The sequence below is a fragment of the Equus asinus genome, chromosome 29, assembly GCF_041296235.1.
Source record: "Equus asinus isolate D_3611 breed Donkey chromosome 29, EquAss-T2T_v2, whole genome shotgun sequence".
NCBI classification, from domain to species: Eukaryota; Metazoa; Chordata; class Mammalia; order Perissodactyla; family Equidae; genus Equus; species Equus asinus.
The window spans coordinates 17,241,388-17,260,052 of NC_091818.1; the positions used below are offsets into that span (position 1 = coordinate 17,241,388).

General features: G+C 40.2%; 1 protein-coding gene across 8 annotated transcripts in view; it reads left to right on the top strand.

Moving 5' to 3' along the window:
• Positions 1-18,665, top strand: part of NRP1 (neuropilin 1) — a 146,886-nt gene that overhangs the window by 66,325 nt on the left and 61,896 nt on the right. For all 8 annotated transcript variants that reach the window (XM_070501140.1, XM_044762201.2, XM_014849621.3 and 5 more), the window contains exons 6-7: positions 3,565-3,720; positions 5,530-5,696. In XM_070501140.1, the coding sequence (XP_070357241.1) occupies positions 3,565-3,720; positions 5,530-5,696 (323 nt within the window). The remainder of the gene's footprint in view (positions 1-3,564; positions 3,721-5,529; positions 5,697-18,665) is intronic.

The following is an 18,665-nucleotide window of genomic DNA, read 5'->3' on the forward strand; positions in this document are numbered from 1 at the left end:
TCACACAGGCACCTCCCACTCTCTGTGGAGCTCGGTGGACTCACAAGGAGCTACTGCGAAGAAATTGTTGGAAGTTTACATGGTTTGAGAGCCATGAGCTAAGCATGCTGCCCTGGTTGATGCTGCAAACAGTTGTGCTGAATTGTGGAGCCAAACACACGTGCTGAGCTCAGACCACATGGGTGCAGATGAAGTCAGGTCTCCAGCTAGGCTGGGGAAGGGGCTGAAACCACAGTTGTCACCTGCATTCCAAAAATTATCACCAATTTTAGGAATAAGTTTCATAAAAGCTAGATTGAGATCTGTTTGTTTTTAATTTATCTTTATATTAAAATTAACCTTTTAAAATATAAATATAAAATATAAACACTACACATATAAAATACAAATATTCCAAAATATAAATGATATAAATGTGCAATATTTTTTCCTGGGGAAAAGTTGCAAAGTGCAGATGTTCTCCACCAAAAGATTCATTATTGTAAGAAAAGTATATGTGGCCTATCTTGTACCTTTTGGAAATGATTCTCTTTTTTATTTATTCAAAATATTTCATTTTAAAAGTACCTCTTTGTAGTAGATCATTGTCTTCTTTGTCACGTAAAAGGTGGCAGAAAGCCAAACTGTGTGACTCTGAGATAGAGTTGTAATTATTGAGAGAGATTAACGGGAAAATACAAAGAATGTGGTGTTGCCATTCCTAGTTGCAGGGAAATCTTTTAAACAGCACAAATGCTGTATCACCTTCACACCTGAGAAGATGTGAGCCCTACAGGCTACCCGCCCCCCAAGAGACAGCATAGTGCGTGTCGCTTGCTTACATTCTTCAATAATTCAATTTTTGAATTATGCTTCTCTTTCGGTGACAGTTACCATTCATCTCCCTGGCCTTTGGGCCCACATAACGGAAGCAGGAAATCCAATAGCTGTGTTCATGTAAATATACAAATGAGCACACACACGTAAGAGTGCTTCATCCACTCCCGCTCAGATCAATATTGCATTAGCTTGCTAGGCTGAGGTCTCGCTGTTGTTCAGGAAAATTCAATACTTCTTTGTAGTATAGTCGAAAAAGCCTTTTTCTCTCCTATCTTGAAGGCTCCTAAAGAGAGTGGCATGCTGCTGTCCGGGGGCAATGTTCTAAAGGACAGAAGGCAGATTTACCCAGCATGTCTTAAACATTATAAGCCAGTGAGTCATGGAGACTCTCTAAATTATGAGTCTGCGTTAGACAAGTTCTCTTCTGTTTGCTCTTTCAAAGAGGCTCCCACTCCCAGCCTCCCCAGAGGGGCTGGGTGAGAGTTGGGGGCGGAGGACCAGCAGGCAGAGCTTGGGGTAACTGCAGCTTCCTTGTATGCTTATATTCTTGGTAAGGTCAGTGGCTGTGGTGATCAGAGACGACCCCAAGGATTAAGGCTGTAAAAGTTTGCCCACAAACTAAAGAAAAAGAAAGTTATGAAACCACAATAATGGAATTTAAATGAGAGAAAAGAGTGAGGGAGTATGAATGGACTCTGAACTTCCCAGCAAGATTGCAGACCAGATTCTTTTTGAGGAAAGGAAAGACCTGAGTTCATGGTTCCAGCAAAATATTTTCATGCATATGTTATGGGCAACTTTGTGCTCTGTAGGGAAGAAAAAAAGTGTCGAATTGGTGATAGGGCCACATTCAGGATGAAGAAAATCTGGTAAAGAGCTAGCACTTGTTGTGAAAGAATCTGAGGCCAGGATTAAGACTGAAGACAAACAAAACATAGCAAATGTTTCATCTTCTGAGATGCTTTCTTCTGCTAACTGGGCAGCCTAATGCACAAAATTTTCCACCCATAATGCAGAGCCACTGTCCATCACCACACGATGCCCTAGATGACCTGTATCAATTCCCGTACACGGGTCAGCCTCCTTGTGTTCTTCATAATAAAGCAATCTGCACACACATAATGTTCGGTTGCTGGAGAGTGAGGGGTTACAGTAGAGAGAAAACTCTGAATTCAGTCATGAGTTAACTTTGAATGCATGGAGAAGTTATCAGATATTCCAAGTAACCATTTTGCACTAACTCAAATACTCAAATATGTAAATCACTTTGGGTTAGTTTTTTTTTTTTTTTTTTCCAAGAGCTGAAAGCTTGTCAGCCAAGGATCTGGGCGCTCTAAAAAGCAGAGTGTTCAGACTCGCCGCCTGCTGGGAGCTCAGCAGGTACATGGGGCTCCAGGGAGATCAGTTTTTGTGGGCTTCACTTTTCCACTGACACTTGAAGCTTCTCCTAGCCTTCAGCAGCTGTCTTCTGCCTCGAAGCTGCACACACAGGCCTTGGAGCACCAGGACTCTGTTGAAGGCCCATTCCTCCAGGGGAAGGTCCATTTCTGTGCTTTCTTGAACAAAGCGATACCTCTTCGTTGAAATGCACAGAACCATGGGTTTCTTGGAGGGGAAAACAGTCCACACCAGATTGTCCTTCTAAGCCCAAACCATCTGGTATGTTTTTACCATATGTGCAATGAAAAATCCTAGAGAAAAGGGACTTTTTTAGTTTTGCTGCTGACCTGGCGGGGACAGAGAAAGCTTCTCCAAGCCCAGAGGGCCTCAACACTGTCTATAAGACAACTTACAATTACTAATTGCCGCAGCTTGTCTAAAAGCACCTCAATAAGGGGTAGCCAGTTTAAGCCAAACAGCAATTTCACTTTTTCACAAATGAGTTCGGAGTTCCCAATCTTTCACGGCCTCAGGTACTACTGTTTTCCTGGTGTCAGATGGCTACTTTGGGCCATCTCTTGGCCACTGGACCAAGTGCAGTGCGGTCATTTCTCTTAGGTTTGGGAGAGAAAAAACTGGGACAGAAGTCAGAAAGATGCATTTTCCTTTCATTCTGATTACAACTTGCTATTATGTGTAAATTTTTGGTATCTGTAGTTTATAAATTTTTAAATTGTTACAATTGTTAATTAGTCTTCAGATAAAGTCCTGAGTAGGACATGATCATTGTCCTTTGTCCAAGTCTATGATGTTTCTCATAACGAGGCTCCAGGATAAGAAGCTGGGATGAGGAAGGAAATCAGGGTTATCCAGCGCAGGATCAGACACTCACTCGGTCCTGCTGTGGTTCCAGGACCCGTTCCCAGATCTCCTCCTTGAAAACAAGGGCAGGAGGAATGAAGACAGGCAACTCCCAGAGCCCTCGGTGATAACAGCCTAGCTGGAGTCTTTATGGGCTGGACTGCACGTGCAGCTTGGTCCTGGAGATGAATGCCAAGGTGCCACTTGACAGCCCAAATCTCATTCTTTGCAAGTGAAGCAAGCTTTTCGATTCTGTTCCTGAAAACAATCCTGCTCGTTGGGGAATGTGGTTATGTCTGTTATTGCCCTTCTGAGCACACTTTAAAATCCTCTCGGCAAACCTGATCCAATATGTTCACTGCAAATCAATTAAGCAGGGAAGGCTTGCTTTGGATAAGAAAACACTTTGGGGTTCCGCTGGGACCCATGTTTGCAAATGGTTATTCTTGCATCTGCTGTAGAAGAAAAAATATTTTAACGTTCTCTGCATTTCTCTGTTTCCAGTTGGCCCTCACATTGGGCGTTACTGTGGCCAGAAAACACCAGGTCGAATCCGTTCCTCATCAGGCATTCTGTCCATGGTTTTTTATACTGACAGTGCAATCGCAAAAGAAGGCTTCTCAGCAAACTACAGCGTCTTGCAGAGCGGTGTCTCAGAAGGTCAGTATTTATTCATCTTGCAAAGCCCTGTGGTAAATACTCCCCGTTATTTCTCCTCACACACCTGCGGCCACATGAAGCAAGAAATGTTTTGTGAATTGGTGTGCCAAGTGTTTGTCTTTCCCTCTTAAATGATTTTATGAATATCAATAGGTAGGACTATTTGATGTGCTTTCTTAATAAAATTGTGGATGAGAAGGCTGCTTGTAAGCCTCTGAAATTATGGGAGAAAGTGGGAAATGGCCAAACAATGCCTTGAAACAATGAAATATGGCCAGACCACCCACCTGGCACCCTCAAATGTATATGTGGACTGAGAATCATAAAAGGATAGACATTGATCTCAGGTGAAAGGAACAAATCTGCAGTAGTTCATTGACAGGGCAGTCATATAGAATGGATGGTGTGTGGTGGTTTGGTTTGTGGAAGACCCCGGAGGAAGCCATTTTGTTTTTCTTTTGTACATGAAGCAAAGTGGATATTCATGTAAAAGAAGCATGTTTTAATTCCTGTTTTACCTTTCCATAAAAGAAAACAAAAAGTAGTGTATTTTTGTATCCTGTTAACTCAACTCACTCAACCCTTCCTCAAAGTTTATGTGGTCTCCAGCTCTTTTAAGGGCTCGAGAAAAAAACCTGAAAGAACTGTGAACAGATTATGTATTTCATCAGTTCTAGCTGCCAGGTTGTAAAGTAACACAGGGAGAGAACAGGGGTGTTCGGAGACCTGTCCTACAGACATGCTAGTATCTTTTCTACCAGATCTTACTGGAAAATAAAAAGGCCAATTAAATTTCAAAATCGTATTTGTACCTAATTTATTTGGTTAATTAAGTTATATACTTTTGTACCTATATTTTTTGTATTACAAATAACAAACCTGAGCTTAAAAGTATGAAACCAGGGAAAGAAAACCTTTTATGCCATCAAACCTTATCTGTTTTGAGAGAAAATTCATAAAATGTGAAATTTCGGTTAATTGAGATTTTCTGGATGGTTGAGAATCTTCTATTTATTCTCTAAAGATTTTTTTCACTTTGTTACTTTGGATTTACATTTTCCTAAAATTGATTCTTCATTTCCCAATATCATATTTCACTGTTTCACTGAATCTCCTAGGCCTCATGGAATATGTGGTCATCACTGTGAGCATTATTATTTTATGCTAGAAAGCTGTGGTCGTTTGGGCACCACGTGATACTGCAGTTTACCCTTGATAGATACTTTTGCATTTTAATAAAATAAATTAATGATAATAATCATGACCAGGCCGGCGGCGGAGGACATGAGAACAAACAGAGTCAGGGAGAGGTGGCCTGGGTGCCAATTGCAAGGAATCTGAGAAACAGAGAGTTAAGGTGTACTGACTGTCCACCAAATATGGACTGTAAATGGACACATGTATCTTCCCCTTTTATTAGATATTGGAAGAAATAATTCAAAAGTAAAATTTTATTTAAATATAACTTTTGGTGTGTACCCATATGACATTATCTACATACATGCAACTTTGAAAATAAATTAGAATTTCCATCAGGTCCTAATAAATTTCTAATAGTATCTCTGTCAACCTATGTCCAGCTGGGAAAATAATTAGTCACTATGAGATCTTCACAGCTTTGCTTTTGAAAATTATTGTCATGGAAATACATGTATCAGTGCTATGTTCTAATAAGTTCCTTGCTGTCATCTTTTGTAAGACTTTGTTTGAATATCAAAAGGAACTTTTTAGTCTGCCAGATGACAAAAAGAGATATGCATCTTAGGTCCCCTATGTCTTGAAGACTTTGGACCATTTTTTTCCTTTCAGATTTCAAATGTATGGAAGCTCTGGGCATGGAGTCAGGAGAGATTCATTCTGACCAGATCACAGCTTCTTCCCAGTACAGCACCAACTGGTCTGCAGAACGCTCCCGCCTGAACTACCCTGAGAACGGGTGGACACCTGGCGAAGATTCCTACAGAGAGTGGATACAGGTATGTAGCATAAGACCTGGCACATTTAGGGCTGAAGAAGCTTTTGGTCACCTGGAAAGGTTGTTGAAAAAAGTGCCATGCCAAACGTCTTCATATGGAGCGAGAAGGACAATGGCACCGAGTGTAATCGCTCTGTAGGATCATCATGTCACCACAATATCAGAGAAAAGCATGCCCAGATGACATCCCTGAACATCCGTTTATCTTCTCAGATACTTGTATACGACTCTTATTGGGATTTTGGCACAGATGTCTCATGTTGGTAAGAACTGAAAGATCTGATTCTTCCCAACTACGCATTTTGTGTTGAGATGCTTCCTACTTCAACAGATTTTTATTTCTTTGATGAAATACATTAACTCTACCTGTAGACTTGCGTGAAACAACTGTTTCCAAGTTTAGGGGTTTTTGTTTGTTTGTTTGCTCAGGGTAGAAGAAGGGAAGAAAGAAGTTGAGGTTTACTTTTCCATATGGGTCACTATAGCACATGCCCAAGAAGATGTGCAATGGAGAGCACTGTATATGAAATGCGCATGCTTATATCCTCACTGATGAGTAATGTTGCTTCTGCTTTCCTCCTTTTGCTCCGGCACTCTTCCCTGCCATCACCCTTGCATTTCCGACTCTCTCCTCCTCTGCACCACTACCCTCTCCCCCCTCATCTCCTAACTCATCCCTGGCACCACTCCCAATGCCTGACCTTGCCCAACATTGATGTCTGGATACTCCCACCCAAGGCCTGATGCTCACGTTCCTGAAGATTTCACTCATTGTCAAATGAAACATCCATATCTGGCTCTGTGGATTAAACTGTGGGTAAATTATACAAAGTTATTTGCTGAAGGATCCAGGCTTCCTTTTCAGGAGAGAAGGCAGAGCCTGTCTTACATTCGTTGCTAGATATATAAAAATGACTAATTCCCAGAGAGAGTTTCTCAGCAAGAAAAAACCCAAGATGATTAATCTCCTACTTTCCACATCTATTGCTGCGTTAGTCCTTTGAGCACAAACACCAGATTTTGGTTTACTTTGGAAAGGTCAATATTAGTTTAACATACACTTAAAGTGAAATGGCCTATTACAGGAGACTGAACTCATGCTAACCTCTAAATGATAACACTGAGAAATGTGTAGAGGGTGAGAAAAGATGAGACTTTTACCTTGGGATTGCTGAATCCAGCTGTAGATGAAGTCAGAAATGAAATGAATTTGCCTGTGTCAAAATAGCTCTTGGTAACTTGTTTTTCCACATCCCCAAAGCAACAAGAGTTCAGAATGATTGACAGATGAGCCTCTACAGGAAAGCTCACATTTTGCAGTGCTAAGCATGTTTACATGGTAATGTAGTCCTATTCTTGGTGATGTGGAGAGCGCTCAATAATTTAGGGCCAGTAGTCTTGCAAGAGTTTTGAAGTTGCAACTGTAGCAATTCTTCTGCGCCAGGCAATTCCATGTCAGTAGAAACAGAGAGACAAAATGGGCTCTCACAAGGCGTTTGTCAACAGGATGGGATTTACATCATTCTCAGGAGTTAGACACAATTTGAGATTGCTCCAGAAGACCACATCTCAAAGGTCCTACTCTTTCTATCAGAGCATAGTCAGGAGAAGCTAGGTCACCAAAACCCCGCAAGTAAGGTTTCCTACTTGCTCATACTATCCTCCGTCTGCGGTCAGCTGGGGGTCTGCTCCACATCTTCTCACACCAGGGCCCTCACAGAGGGGGCAGCCGTCATCTGAAATGTTGCCTGTCATCAAGGCAGAGGGAGAAAGAGAGTGTGGCCAATCGTGCTGCTGTTGGGTTCCCTCGAGGAGCACTTCCACCCACATTCACTGTCAGAGCACATCCCACGGCCACACTTAACTTCTGAGAAGCGGCAGGGAGGTACAATTTGATATGTGCTGGAGTGAGGAGAGCTAGAAATATCTGGTGAACAGCATGAATGACAATTGTGCCATTCATAGAATAGTTACCATTTATTGAGTGCTTACTATGTGGCCCAACCTCTGCTGAGTACTTGACATATTTTTATTTAATCCTCACAACAATCCTGTGAAGGGGGTACAATTATCCTCATTTTAAAAATGAGGACACTGAGGTTTGGAGAGATTAGATAAATGCCCAGCGTCACAGTTAGTGACGGACTTGAAAACAAGGTCTGTCAGCCTCCAACACCTGCTTCTTCCTGCTGCAGTATGCTTTGTCTTTATCCTTCATTACCATTCATAGAAACTCAGGTATATCTTATGAAGCATCAGTCACCTCCCTTTGTACTTTTCCTCATGCTGAGAAGGCTTGCACCGAGATGAGTTGGGTGCCTACTGTTTCTAAATCTAGAATTCAGGGCCCTTGCTCCTCCATCCCTCTGGAAGGTGATTATCAGAGAAGCTTAGCATCAGTTCACCTTGAGTAAAATTATCTTTTTCTCCTTTGGGAGCTTGGTGGGCTCATTTACATGCTTGTTGTGTCTGTGTACACGGTGGGAGCGCTTATCATACACCCATCACCTAATTATGAATAATTTCATGTGTTTCCAGCTTTTCTGAAACTCCTTAAAAGTGGTTGGCTTGTTGTTGTCATTGGATAGATATTTTATAAATTAACCAACAAGTGCAGCGTAATTGAGCCTGTGAGCAGAGGCAGTACCTCTAATCACAGGATCGTGAGCGCACGTGCATTTCTATTTATATGCACGTCAGTATGTAGATGGCGTTTGTTTTCTTTTTCAGCTTCTCACGTTTTGCATGAAATCTACTCCACAAAATATGTCGCTGTAGCAACAAGGACAAACACTTGCATGTGTTAAGTTAATAAGGCAATATTGGAAGCTGACTTTCCTTCAAGACAGGAACAGTCTTTAGTTCCCATTGTTTTCTCTAGGAAATTACTGAGTGACATAAAAAAACAATGCATCATTAACCATCGATAGGAACGTCCACATCGGTGCTTCCTGTAAGATCAGTTGTCTGCCAGAAAGCTTAAAAACAAGTCAAGAGGGACTTTAGTGAGAAGGAGCACGAGAGGAAGTCCCGACTTGGAAGCTTGCACACAGTCACATCCTGCTCAAAAGGCCACTTCATATCCTGAGTGCCTAAACCTTCTTAATCGTCAATAGCCGCGTTAATCATACTGCGAAATCGGCCCGTTTTTTTCAGAGTATTCCATTCTATTCTGTGTCCTAGAACTGTTTATCTTATTATTAATTTAACCTTCTTCTTCCTTTTGTTTCTGGCTAGACAATCAAGAATTCAAAAAAAGACTGAGTATATCAGTGTGCTACAAAAATTCTTAATTTTCAAGCACATCATTAGAGCCCCGGGCATAACCTCCCTGGAACTGAGTTTCTTTTCCTGTAAAATAAGGTGCTGAGCCTCCTGCATGGAAGCTCCGGCAGTCTGTGACACCGTGAATCCCGGAGAAACGCCTCTCAGGTGTTCCCTATTCCTTTCTGCAAACCAAGTGCTTAGCGTACGTGTCTGTTCAGGAGACACGTTCTCATAGATCCGAAGTGTGACCGTTCACACACACAGCAGAATTGAATTCGTTAATTATTTCAGTGTTTTATTAATGATAGTGTTCACCACACTGTAAACAGATTTATCCTTCTAGCTTTAATTAAACCTCTTGGGAGTGCTTTCCTCAAAACAACTGTGACTTCTCCCTGATTAAAATGCCAGGAGATGAGAAAAAAAAAAAAGACAGAGACATAATGCCTGGATGGGATATGAACTTTGTTCATCCACAGAAATAAAAATGGCACCAGGGACTAATCGATTAACACACCCTCCAGTGACTCTAGAAATAGAATTACGTGGCAAGCCAACTCAGGCTGAAACTCTGCTCTTCTCCAAATTTGGTGGCGTTGTCTTCTGTGAGAAAAATTTCGGTACTAGATTATTTATGCCTTCACTTATTCCAGTGGAGCAGAAAGCAGTTGGCTTCTAAACCACATCCTGTTTGGTTTGGTAAATCAGCCCTAGAATGGATTAATCACACAGGAGGAGGAAACCTCAAAGAAGATACTGTAGCTGTAGGAATACATCAAGCCCCTGAGGTGAAAGCTCCTTCCCACCCCACTACATTTCCTAGTACAGATGTTTATCCTGAGGTACCGGGAGAGGGAAAGTTCCAGAAAAAAGGAGCTAAGTGCTAACCTTCTGAGAAAGCTTGTTTCTGTGTTTTCCTTTTGCCTTATATTTTTCTCTTGGATAATATTCCACATTTTCTAACTGAAGGAACTTTGAAAGCAGATACCAGTGACAAAAGGCCTTAGTGTAGTAAGGGGGTGGGCTGAACCGAATCAAAACCCACCCAAAGCAACACATGCACACACACTCAATCATGTTCACTCGCTCACAAGTAGAGTGTCGAAAAAAGTAGGGGCCCTTGCTAAAGTTTAACATGCAAAACTGGTCAGATCCAAGAGGCCTTTAGGTTGCTTTGTGGATTTTTAAAGTTAATTGTAAGATGTTCTAAGAACAAAACCTTATGTCTCTAGCACTTTTCCTTTAAAAGCACCTTTTCATACACATCCCATTCTCGTCTTAGAATGTGCATTAGGCAGACCAGAGATTTACGTCCCCACCTTCATGTGAGAAAACCCAGGCTTGGAGAGGTGAAGTGGTTCACCATATCCCAACTTGGAGAAAATATGCAGCTTGTGGGAAAGATCAGCCTTACACAGTTGGAGTGGCCTTCCTTCCTCAGACTTGAGAAGCGAGTCAGTAGGCACTGAGAGATCTGGATGGCAGACAGCAGCTGGTGCCTCACCACTTGCGGTCAGATCTGACACAGGCCCAGGGTGCAGCTGGCGTTTGCATAGCTCTTTGGCCATTCTAATTGTGTGTTTTTTCACCTCATGCTCTTTCAAATGAGGTAAACTGGACCAGGCCAACTATACACAGAAAAACGACAAAGCCTGGTGAGTTCTGAAAACCTCACGGGTCCCAGAGGAGACTCATGCCAATAGCCAGCTTCCCAACCCCCACCCCAGAGTCTGTCCTTTAGCTCAGGAGGTCCTTCGAGATTGCCTACCCATAGGCTTTCCCAGCATCCATCCGGGGCCGTGAGTGGTTGCCATAGCAGCTTCCAGAGTGGCTGTGTCATGATTCAGAACTTGAATTTTCACTTACAACTTGCTGTGAGTGGAGAGGAAAAATAATTTAAAGGCGTGGACTTGATTTCAGGGGCTAAGAAGGGGCTAGCTGGATGTACTTTACGTGCCAAATGGAATGAAATAACTCACTAATTGTTGGAAATGTTCTCTCTGACAAATAGTATTATTACATGTTTTTATCAAATTTTACAGGGGAGAAGTAAGTGCTGCTTCTTTGATTAGGAGAATTTGTTATTTGGAAAACCTTGTTTTTATCTTTAATATTAGGGCCTCCCAAAATTGAAAGTAGAAACTGAAGTCATTTATCTTAAAGCTTTAGAATGTCATTTATTTTAACAAGTTTCATATATAATTTCCTTCCCTTCTAAACTTTCTGAACTAATCTTCCATTCTTTTATATTATGTATTGAGTATGGAACAGGTATCTCCTATGAAATAGTTTTTGATTTTTCATACCATTGCTACTTTCTAGCAGGTTTATAATCTTTAATGCTGTGTTCAAAATCGGTTCCGTCTGCTAAATTGACTAATCCAGAACTTATATTGAATAGCCAGGTTTATAAACACTCTGCTTATAAACCAGACCCTTTAGGGGGTGTGTCATCTCATTCACATTGTTAGTAAATTGCAATAAAATGATACTTTATAAATGTGTCACTAGAGAACTGACAAAAATAGCCCACTGGGTTACCCAAATGTGGAATGATGCATGTAAAAATATAATGTTGGCAAATTTAGGGAAAATACAGCTGTTTAAGTGAATTTTTGTTCCTCAGTTGTGCTGTGTGTGTGTATTTATTGCAGCTAATATTGCCATGCTATTTTAGCTAAAACATTGATCTGGAAAGGAGATGAGTTGCTTTAAGAAAAAGTCCCCAAGGTGAGCCTTTGGCTATCTTATTCTGATTCTATGTTGACTTCTACTATCTGCATAAAATAAATGCTTTCCATCCTACCGTTCATGCATCATAGGTCTGTTATCTGTGACTAGGTTTCCACGAAGGAAATCCATGTTCCAAAAGTTACTGTCTCCTAAGGAATTTTTCCTAATGCTTTCTCTGGTACCTTGGTTTCTTCACATTATAGGAAGTCATTTGAAGGAGCTATATATAGGAAATGTATATAGGAACAGTTAAATTCAGAGCTTTTTGTTGTTTTTTAAGGAGGATATAATTTGAGGAAAACAGAACACACATGTGACATAATTATTTAGACATTTTTAACTGATTGTTTTGTCATACAGAAAATACCAAGAGAATTTTAACCATTTTGGTCAAGTTGACCACTTAATTCAGTTTTAAAAATCAGTCAATTGATTTCAGTAATTAGTATTTCATGTCAACTCACCTTAAAGGAAATGTATGACATTTAAAGAAACCTCTTATATTTTTATGATGAAGCATCATTGGAAAGACAATATTGAAAGAACCACAACTGTTTAGGTAGAATTACACTTAAAAATTAATTAGTTAATATAGCACACACATTCCATTTTGCTTACAGTTTTAGTTTCTTGTTGTTTCAGGCCAGTGTCTATTAGGAACCAACATTCATAGTTATATTCTAGAGGAGAAGTTTTTTTCCTTCTAGGATATCTCAACTTTAAGTGTAAGGCTAAAAGCAGATGCAAACATCATTTTATCTCTTCCTTATTTTGCATATGCTCAGAGATTAAGTGATTTGCAAGATGACACAGCTGGTTAGTGACAGAACCTGGACTAGAATCTTAGAGTCCTTGCTCCTACTTCTTTGTTACAACTCAACTGTGATACTGTGTGAAAACGGACTTGGGTCCCTTTTTGAAGGTGGTGTCCTGAAGACCAAGCAAACACGTTGAAGTCCCAGCATATCCCTGTTTAGTTGTTGATTGACAAATGACATCTATTAAATTGAACGGTTAACTGCAGAAGTTTTAACTTAACCAAATGCTTGGATCATGGCTAGAACAGGGTTTATCTCTCTGGACAACACTGACATTGTGGAGTGGATGATTCTTTCTTGTGGGGGTCATCTGGTGCATAGTAGAATGTTTAGCAACATCTTTGGCCTCCATCCACTGGAAGCCAGGCACACACACTCACCCCCATCAATCACGACAACCAAAAATGTCTCCAGACATGGCCAAGTGTCCTACTGGGGGCAGAATCAGCCCCGATATTGAAAACCACTGGTGTAGAAGATATCCAAATCCTAATCAAGTCACTTTTTAAAATATTCAGACTGGTCAGCATTTTGGAAGAAAAAGTAACTGGTTGCTTGGTTGATTTCTGTCACTTTTCAACCTCTTATAGTAGATATTATTTGACTGGAACTGTAGTTCTTTTGTTTTCCCAAAATACAGACGCATTTGTTTACCTTATACAGGAAAATAGCATCATAAACCTCTTTGCTTATTTATCTTAAGCTTACTATTTTTAGCTTTCAAAAGTGAACTGTTTTTAGCTAAATAAATACAGATGTTGTTGTAGAATACTGCATGCTTGGGTCTCAAAAGGCACTGATAAGGATGGGATTAAGAAAAGGAAGCACAAGGGTAACAATCACAAATCATCCTTGACGAGATTTAGGAAAAATCAGCCTGAAATGAGCTCCTTCACACCTGGATGTTGTGTGTCACTGACCTTTGCCTCCTTATTTTAGTTTTTTTGCGGTATGTAAATCAAAGGTTTTTTATCGTTTTTTTTTTTTAACTTCAAATGTAATTAAGAGTAAGGAACTGTGTTTGAAAAGCCTGTCTATTGCTTATGAACTTATCTTTTCATGGGAAAAATACTATTAAGTTTCCAATTCAGTAACCAAAACAACAACACATTAAGAGCTATCAATTACCAACCAGTTTCATATCTGTGGACCAATAAGAAGGCAGGTTGATGGTTTCACATCTGTTTTGGGTGAAAGGCTGTTCCTGTCTGTGGTATTTAAAATTTAAAGAACTTTTGTTATTATACAATTGGGAATCCTCAGGGAGTAAAATGTTAATGAAATCCATAACATGCACAGATTTTATGATGGCAGTTTTAAGAAATTCCTTTGGTGGGATTTGTTGATTTCTGTCCCGGCGGTAATAATTGTACCTTTTACAGAGTGCATTAATGTTCACATTTAGGAGCAATGGCTACGTTTATGCAGCATGTAATGTAACACATGAACTCCTAAGCTTCAAATAACTTTCATATTGTAATTTGAAAGCCTCAGAGCAAAAAATGTGTGTTCTTCAGAATTGGCAGAACCCACAGTTTGAAACTTTTCTACCACAACCACAGCAACCTTCTCCAAAGGTGAAAAAGATCACCCTGGAAATTCCAAAGCCGGGATGTGGATGGATATTCCATGCCCTCAAACAGTTCTCATTTAATGCATCATTTGAAAGCTCCACATCAAAATGGCAATTTGGGATACTGACCTGAAACAGTCACACACACACACTCACATACACACTTATTTCCTTTCTCCATCTCGCCCCTCAGCCTTCTGAATTTCATTCAATTCTATGTTCAAATAAAGAGAGGAAAGTAGATTAAATTCAAAATGCTCTCTAACTCCCAATAGTAATAAAATGCATTATGCTTTTTATATTTCCAACTCTTGAACAGGCTAAGTATTTGAGACTAATTGCACGTGTTAGGACTCAGAATAATCACATATGTGCTTGTGAAAGTGACGTGCATTTTTTTTCAGCTCTCTTTGCCTCAAGGGGTCAAAAATGCGTTTATGGCATTTTTCTAAAGAATTTCCTTCAGAAGAATGAGGTCTTAATTTTACTAAAGTTTTATTTTTCTTGCAATTCTAATGCTTTGAACTTCTAACTACATTTTCTGGATGTAGCAGAAAAATAAATAAGCCCCTTTATTCTTTTAGCAAGCCTGAGAGGGCTATAGATGGAATCCTTCAGGGGATGGGTGATTGGACCCATTCTGAAGTCCTTTCAAGCATTTAAGATTCTGTGATTCTATTAAAAATAAATTTACTCTATTAGCTGGTGCCCTGGGCTTGCCTAAATGAAAATATAAATATATGAAGCATCGCTGGAATTCGTTTTAAATATTACTGATAATCATGTGAGGCAGCACATAGCAAATTTTTTTTTAATTGAAAAGATTTTTTTTCATTAGGTCAAGTAATAGTTTAGGTTGGCTTCACCATGAGGCTTATCTGAGGATTTCACATAGAAGCTTCACTGGTGGGGCCTGTTTTCCTTGGTTCCTTTGTGCTAGCCCACAGGAAAGTGCAGCCCACTAAGGGAGATAAGACGAAGCCTAGCCAGTCCATCTTTCATGTCTCTCCAGCCTTTGAAGAAAATATCTGTAAGGAATAGGCTTACCCACCATTCCAGACTGTTCACACCTTAAAGGCCTGCCAACACTTGGTCTTTTTTCTTTCCTTAAGAAGACAAACATTACGTGCAATTCTGAGCATGTTACAGGCCATGATAATAACCCAGAAAAGTGAAGGGATAAAAGCAGCCCCAGGGATCCAGCTGTATGAAGAAAGTCATTGCAGTTGTCTTATGCGTCTAAGACTTGATATGTTCACGTAGGGCTACAGCTGATGCGGGTAGACTCCATCTCAGAAGAGAGAGAGACCGAGACCAGGGAGATGCACAGGCTAATGGCTACAGATGAAAGACGCTGGACAGAGCCTTAAGTTTGAAGATCTGGAAATTAAATGTAAAATTTGCAGTGGGCGTGCAACTAAGATATACAACTGTGTGTGTGTGTGGGGGGGAATTAAAGCAGAAAAAAAAAAATTGGCAACAGTTGTTAGCCCAGGTGCCAATCTTTGGAAAAGAAAGGAAGATTGGCAACAGTTGTTAGCCCAGGTGCCAATATTTAAAAAAAAAAAACTTGATATTTCAGGAGGTACACAAAGCTCATGGGGAGAAACGAGCTTTTTTTTAATTTCCCAGTCTTAAAAAGATAGAGTAGGCAGAATTTTCCTGGCTCAGTTTTTTAAACATTATTTTAAAAATCCAGACTAGACTTTGCTATCCTCAATCAACAACGTGTTAAAGCACATACATTATATTATTTCTGTAGTTTTATCTTATCTTTCAAATATTTCACTCATTTATTAGGATGTTGTTATTTATTTAGAAAGTTCCCACACCAAGGTGGTAAAAATTCATTTATTTAACAATTATTTACCTTGTAAAGAAACATCTGTCAATACATTTGTTCATTTAGCACTATATTTCATCTAAATCAACCACTACTAAATAAATGAATCTCATTTATTGAGACAAATATCAAAGCATCTTGCATGACCTCCGTCTGACATTCTTGTGTCTTCTGAGGAGCAGGACAAAAAGGAAAAGGAGGCAGGAATAGGTAATTTGAGGTTTAGCTTGTATATGCTGAAATTCAACTCTGATTATCACCTTCTGAAATATGATAATTCAGTTCCCTTAGTCTAAGAACTTTGCTGTTTTCCAGAAGAGTTTATGTGAACAGCTGTTTATCTACTTATCTTTCTTTAAAGTGTCTAGATTTAGAATATTCATGTGTCTCATATAAAATTCATCTCAATTAAAATCTTTTTGTCAAAAGTAATTCAAACGGATGAAGAACCATTTCATTCTATTTCTTTTCAAACACTGGCAGTTTTATTAAAACCATGCAAAGTGATACATTCTCATCCTTAATTTTGCATCTAAAAGTATAGTGACAACATGCAGGATTCTTGCTGCTCTGAAAACCTGCAAGATTATATGGAAGGAATGCTTTTTTTCAGCAGTTTCAAACACGTGCCTTAGCTCTGTTTTTTCAGTTGAGAAGCCCTGTCCCTTGCCCCTCACCACACACACAACAGTGTGGCCATGTTCACCAAAACAAATTTCACCTCTTGTCACCTCCAAATATGTGCTTGAAATAGATATGTCCAACCATGTGTTCAGAGTGGTTCCAGGGGGTACGAGCAAGTCCTAGCTTCCATGAGGTTAAGGACTTTGCATGGTGCTGGGGAGGAATCACATGGTGTGTTTAGTGTAGCAGCTGTGCTTGTTCTCCTGTGGTTTGAAAGTAGTCGTGCATTTTTCCCATTGTGTGACCCAGGCTGAAATGCATGAAATTAACATAGATAGATTTTTTTTTTTTTTGAGGAAGATTAGCCCTGAGCTGACATCTGCTGCCAATCCTCCTCTTTTTTGCTGAGGAAGACTGACCCTGAGCTAACAGCCATGCCCATCTTCCTCTGCTCTATATGTGGGACGCCTGCCACAGCATGGCTTGACAAGTGGTGTGTAGGTCCATACGAGGGATCCGAACCGGCGAACCCCGAGCCACTGAAGCAGAACATGTGAACTTAACTGCTGCACCACTGGGCTGACCGCAACATAGATAGTTTTTTATTCAGAACATGAAAAGAATTTGCAGTTCTGACCACTGAGTGCATTTGGATGGCAAAGCTGCATGTCTTCAGAGCACAGAATGATGCCGCACCTTGTTCCTTTCTTCTAGGAGGAGCATGGAAATCACTGATATTGTATAACGTTTCTCCCTTCCTTCTTTTCATTCTCCACCTCCATCCACAGAGTCTCCAACTTAATTGACTTTCTCTTTCCGTAGGCTGGCCTTTGCTCAGTCCAAAACTATAGGACATCGATTGCAAATTGTAATTACAAGTGATTCTCTTAGAGAGTAATTCTTTGAAAATGCATGATTTCAAGGCTTTCCCCACTCCCTTTAGAAGGGATCTTCAAAACAGAATCAGTATATACTTCCTAGCTGAATGGTAAGCTTCCAACAGGGAAAACGCAGTTGACCAAATATTAAATCTCAAAGTTCGTTTCATCTGTTATGAGGAATGATTGGCGTCCCTTCAGAGACTAACTGTTTACACACGCTTTCTGACAACCAGCTGTACCTAGAGCCTGTTTTTCCTCTTCTCTCTTGTCTCTGGAGCAGCATTCATTATAACCTTAGGCGGGTGACCAACTTTAATCTCAGTAATCCCATCAGCTCCTTGCAGGATTTTTAATGCCAAGTAGAGTTTTCTTGGCCACCTGCACATCCAGATTCTCCATCAGCACATGAAACTCTCATTAGCATGAGAGGCCCACCTAGAGCACTGAGAAATACATGGAAAATCGGTATAAAAGGACGCTGTCAACGTTTATGGGCCAGGAGACTGATTCAGACCATCACCCCCATCTGCAAGTCTTTAGTTTCCAGAAATTCACCCTTGTGTTTGTTTTTGAAACCAAGCTTTTAGGAGGAGGGAGAAAAATTAAAGGCGTGACTTACTGCAAAACTAATAATAAACAAGTCATTTTGTTTGTGCTGGAACAGACAGATGCTGTTTGAGTACAAATGTGTGTTTATCTTGAGTCATTTAGGAATCTCCCCAATTGTGCAGATAAAACTTTATGCGGAGACTAGAACAACAGCTTTTGAAACAAATATACCTTACCTGTACATGCCATTTAATCTTTTCTTGGTCTTTTAGGTTTGAAAATCTCTTTCAGCTGCTGATAAAGTAGAAAGACGTGTGTCTTAACTGAGGTCAGCGGGCCTTGGAAGGGCGTTTTGCCAGCCTGCCTCAGTGCAGAGCTGTCTCCACTGCTTCTCCAGGAGGCTTGCTCGTGAGGCTGCTTCTCAGAGGCCGTGAGACAGAGAAACACAAAGATCACAAAAGACCTGAAATGTGCATTCATTCCCTAACCACACAAAACTAGAATTCCAACATCTTATGAAAATCGCATGTTAATTAGATGAAACCATGGAAACCTATAGTTACACCGTGACATTTTGACGTTGTTACTTTTTCAAAAATACAGGAAGGGTATGGGGAAAGTCTAAGATGCCATATACATAAACATCTCATGTCTAAACATCCTGTGGACATCATGCTTGCAA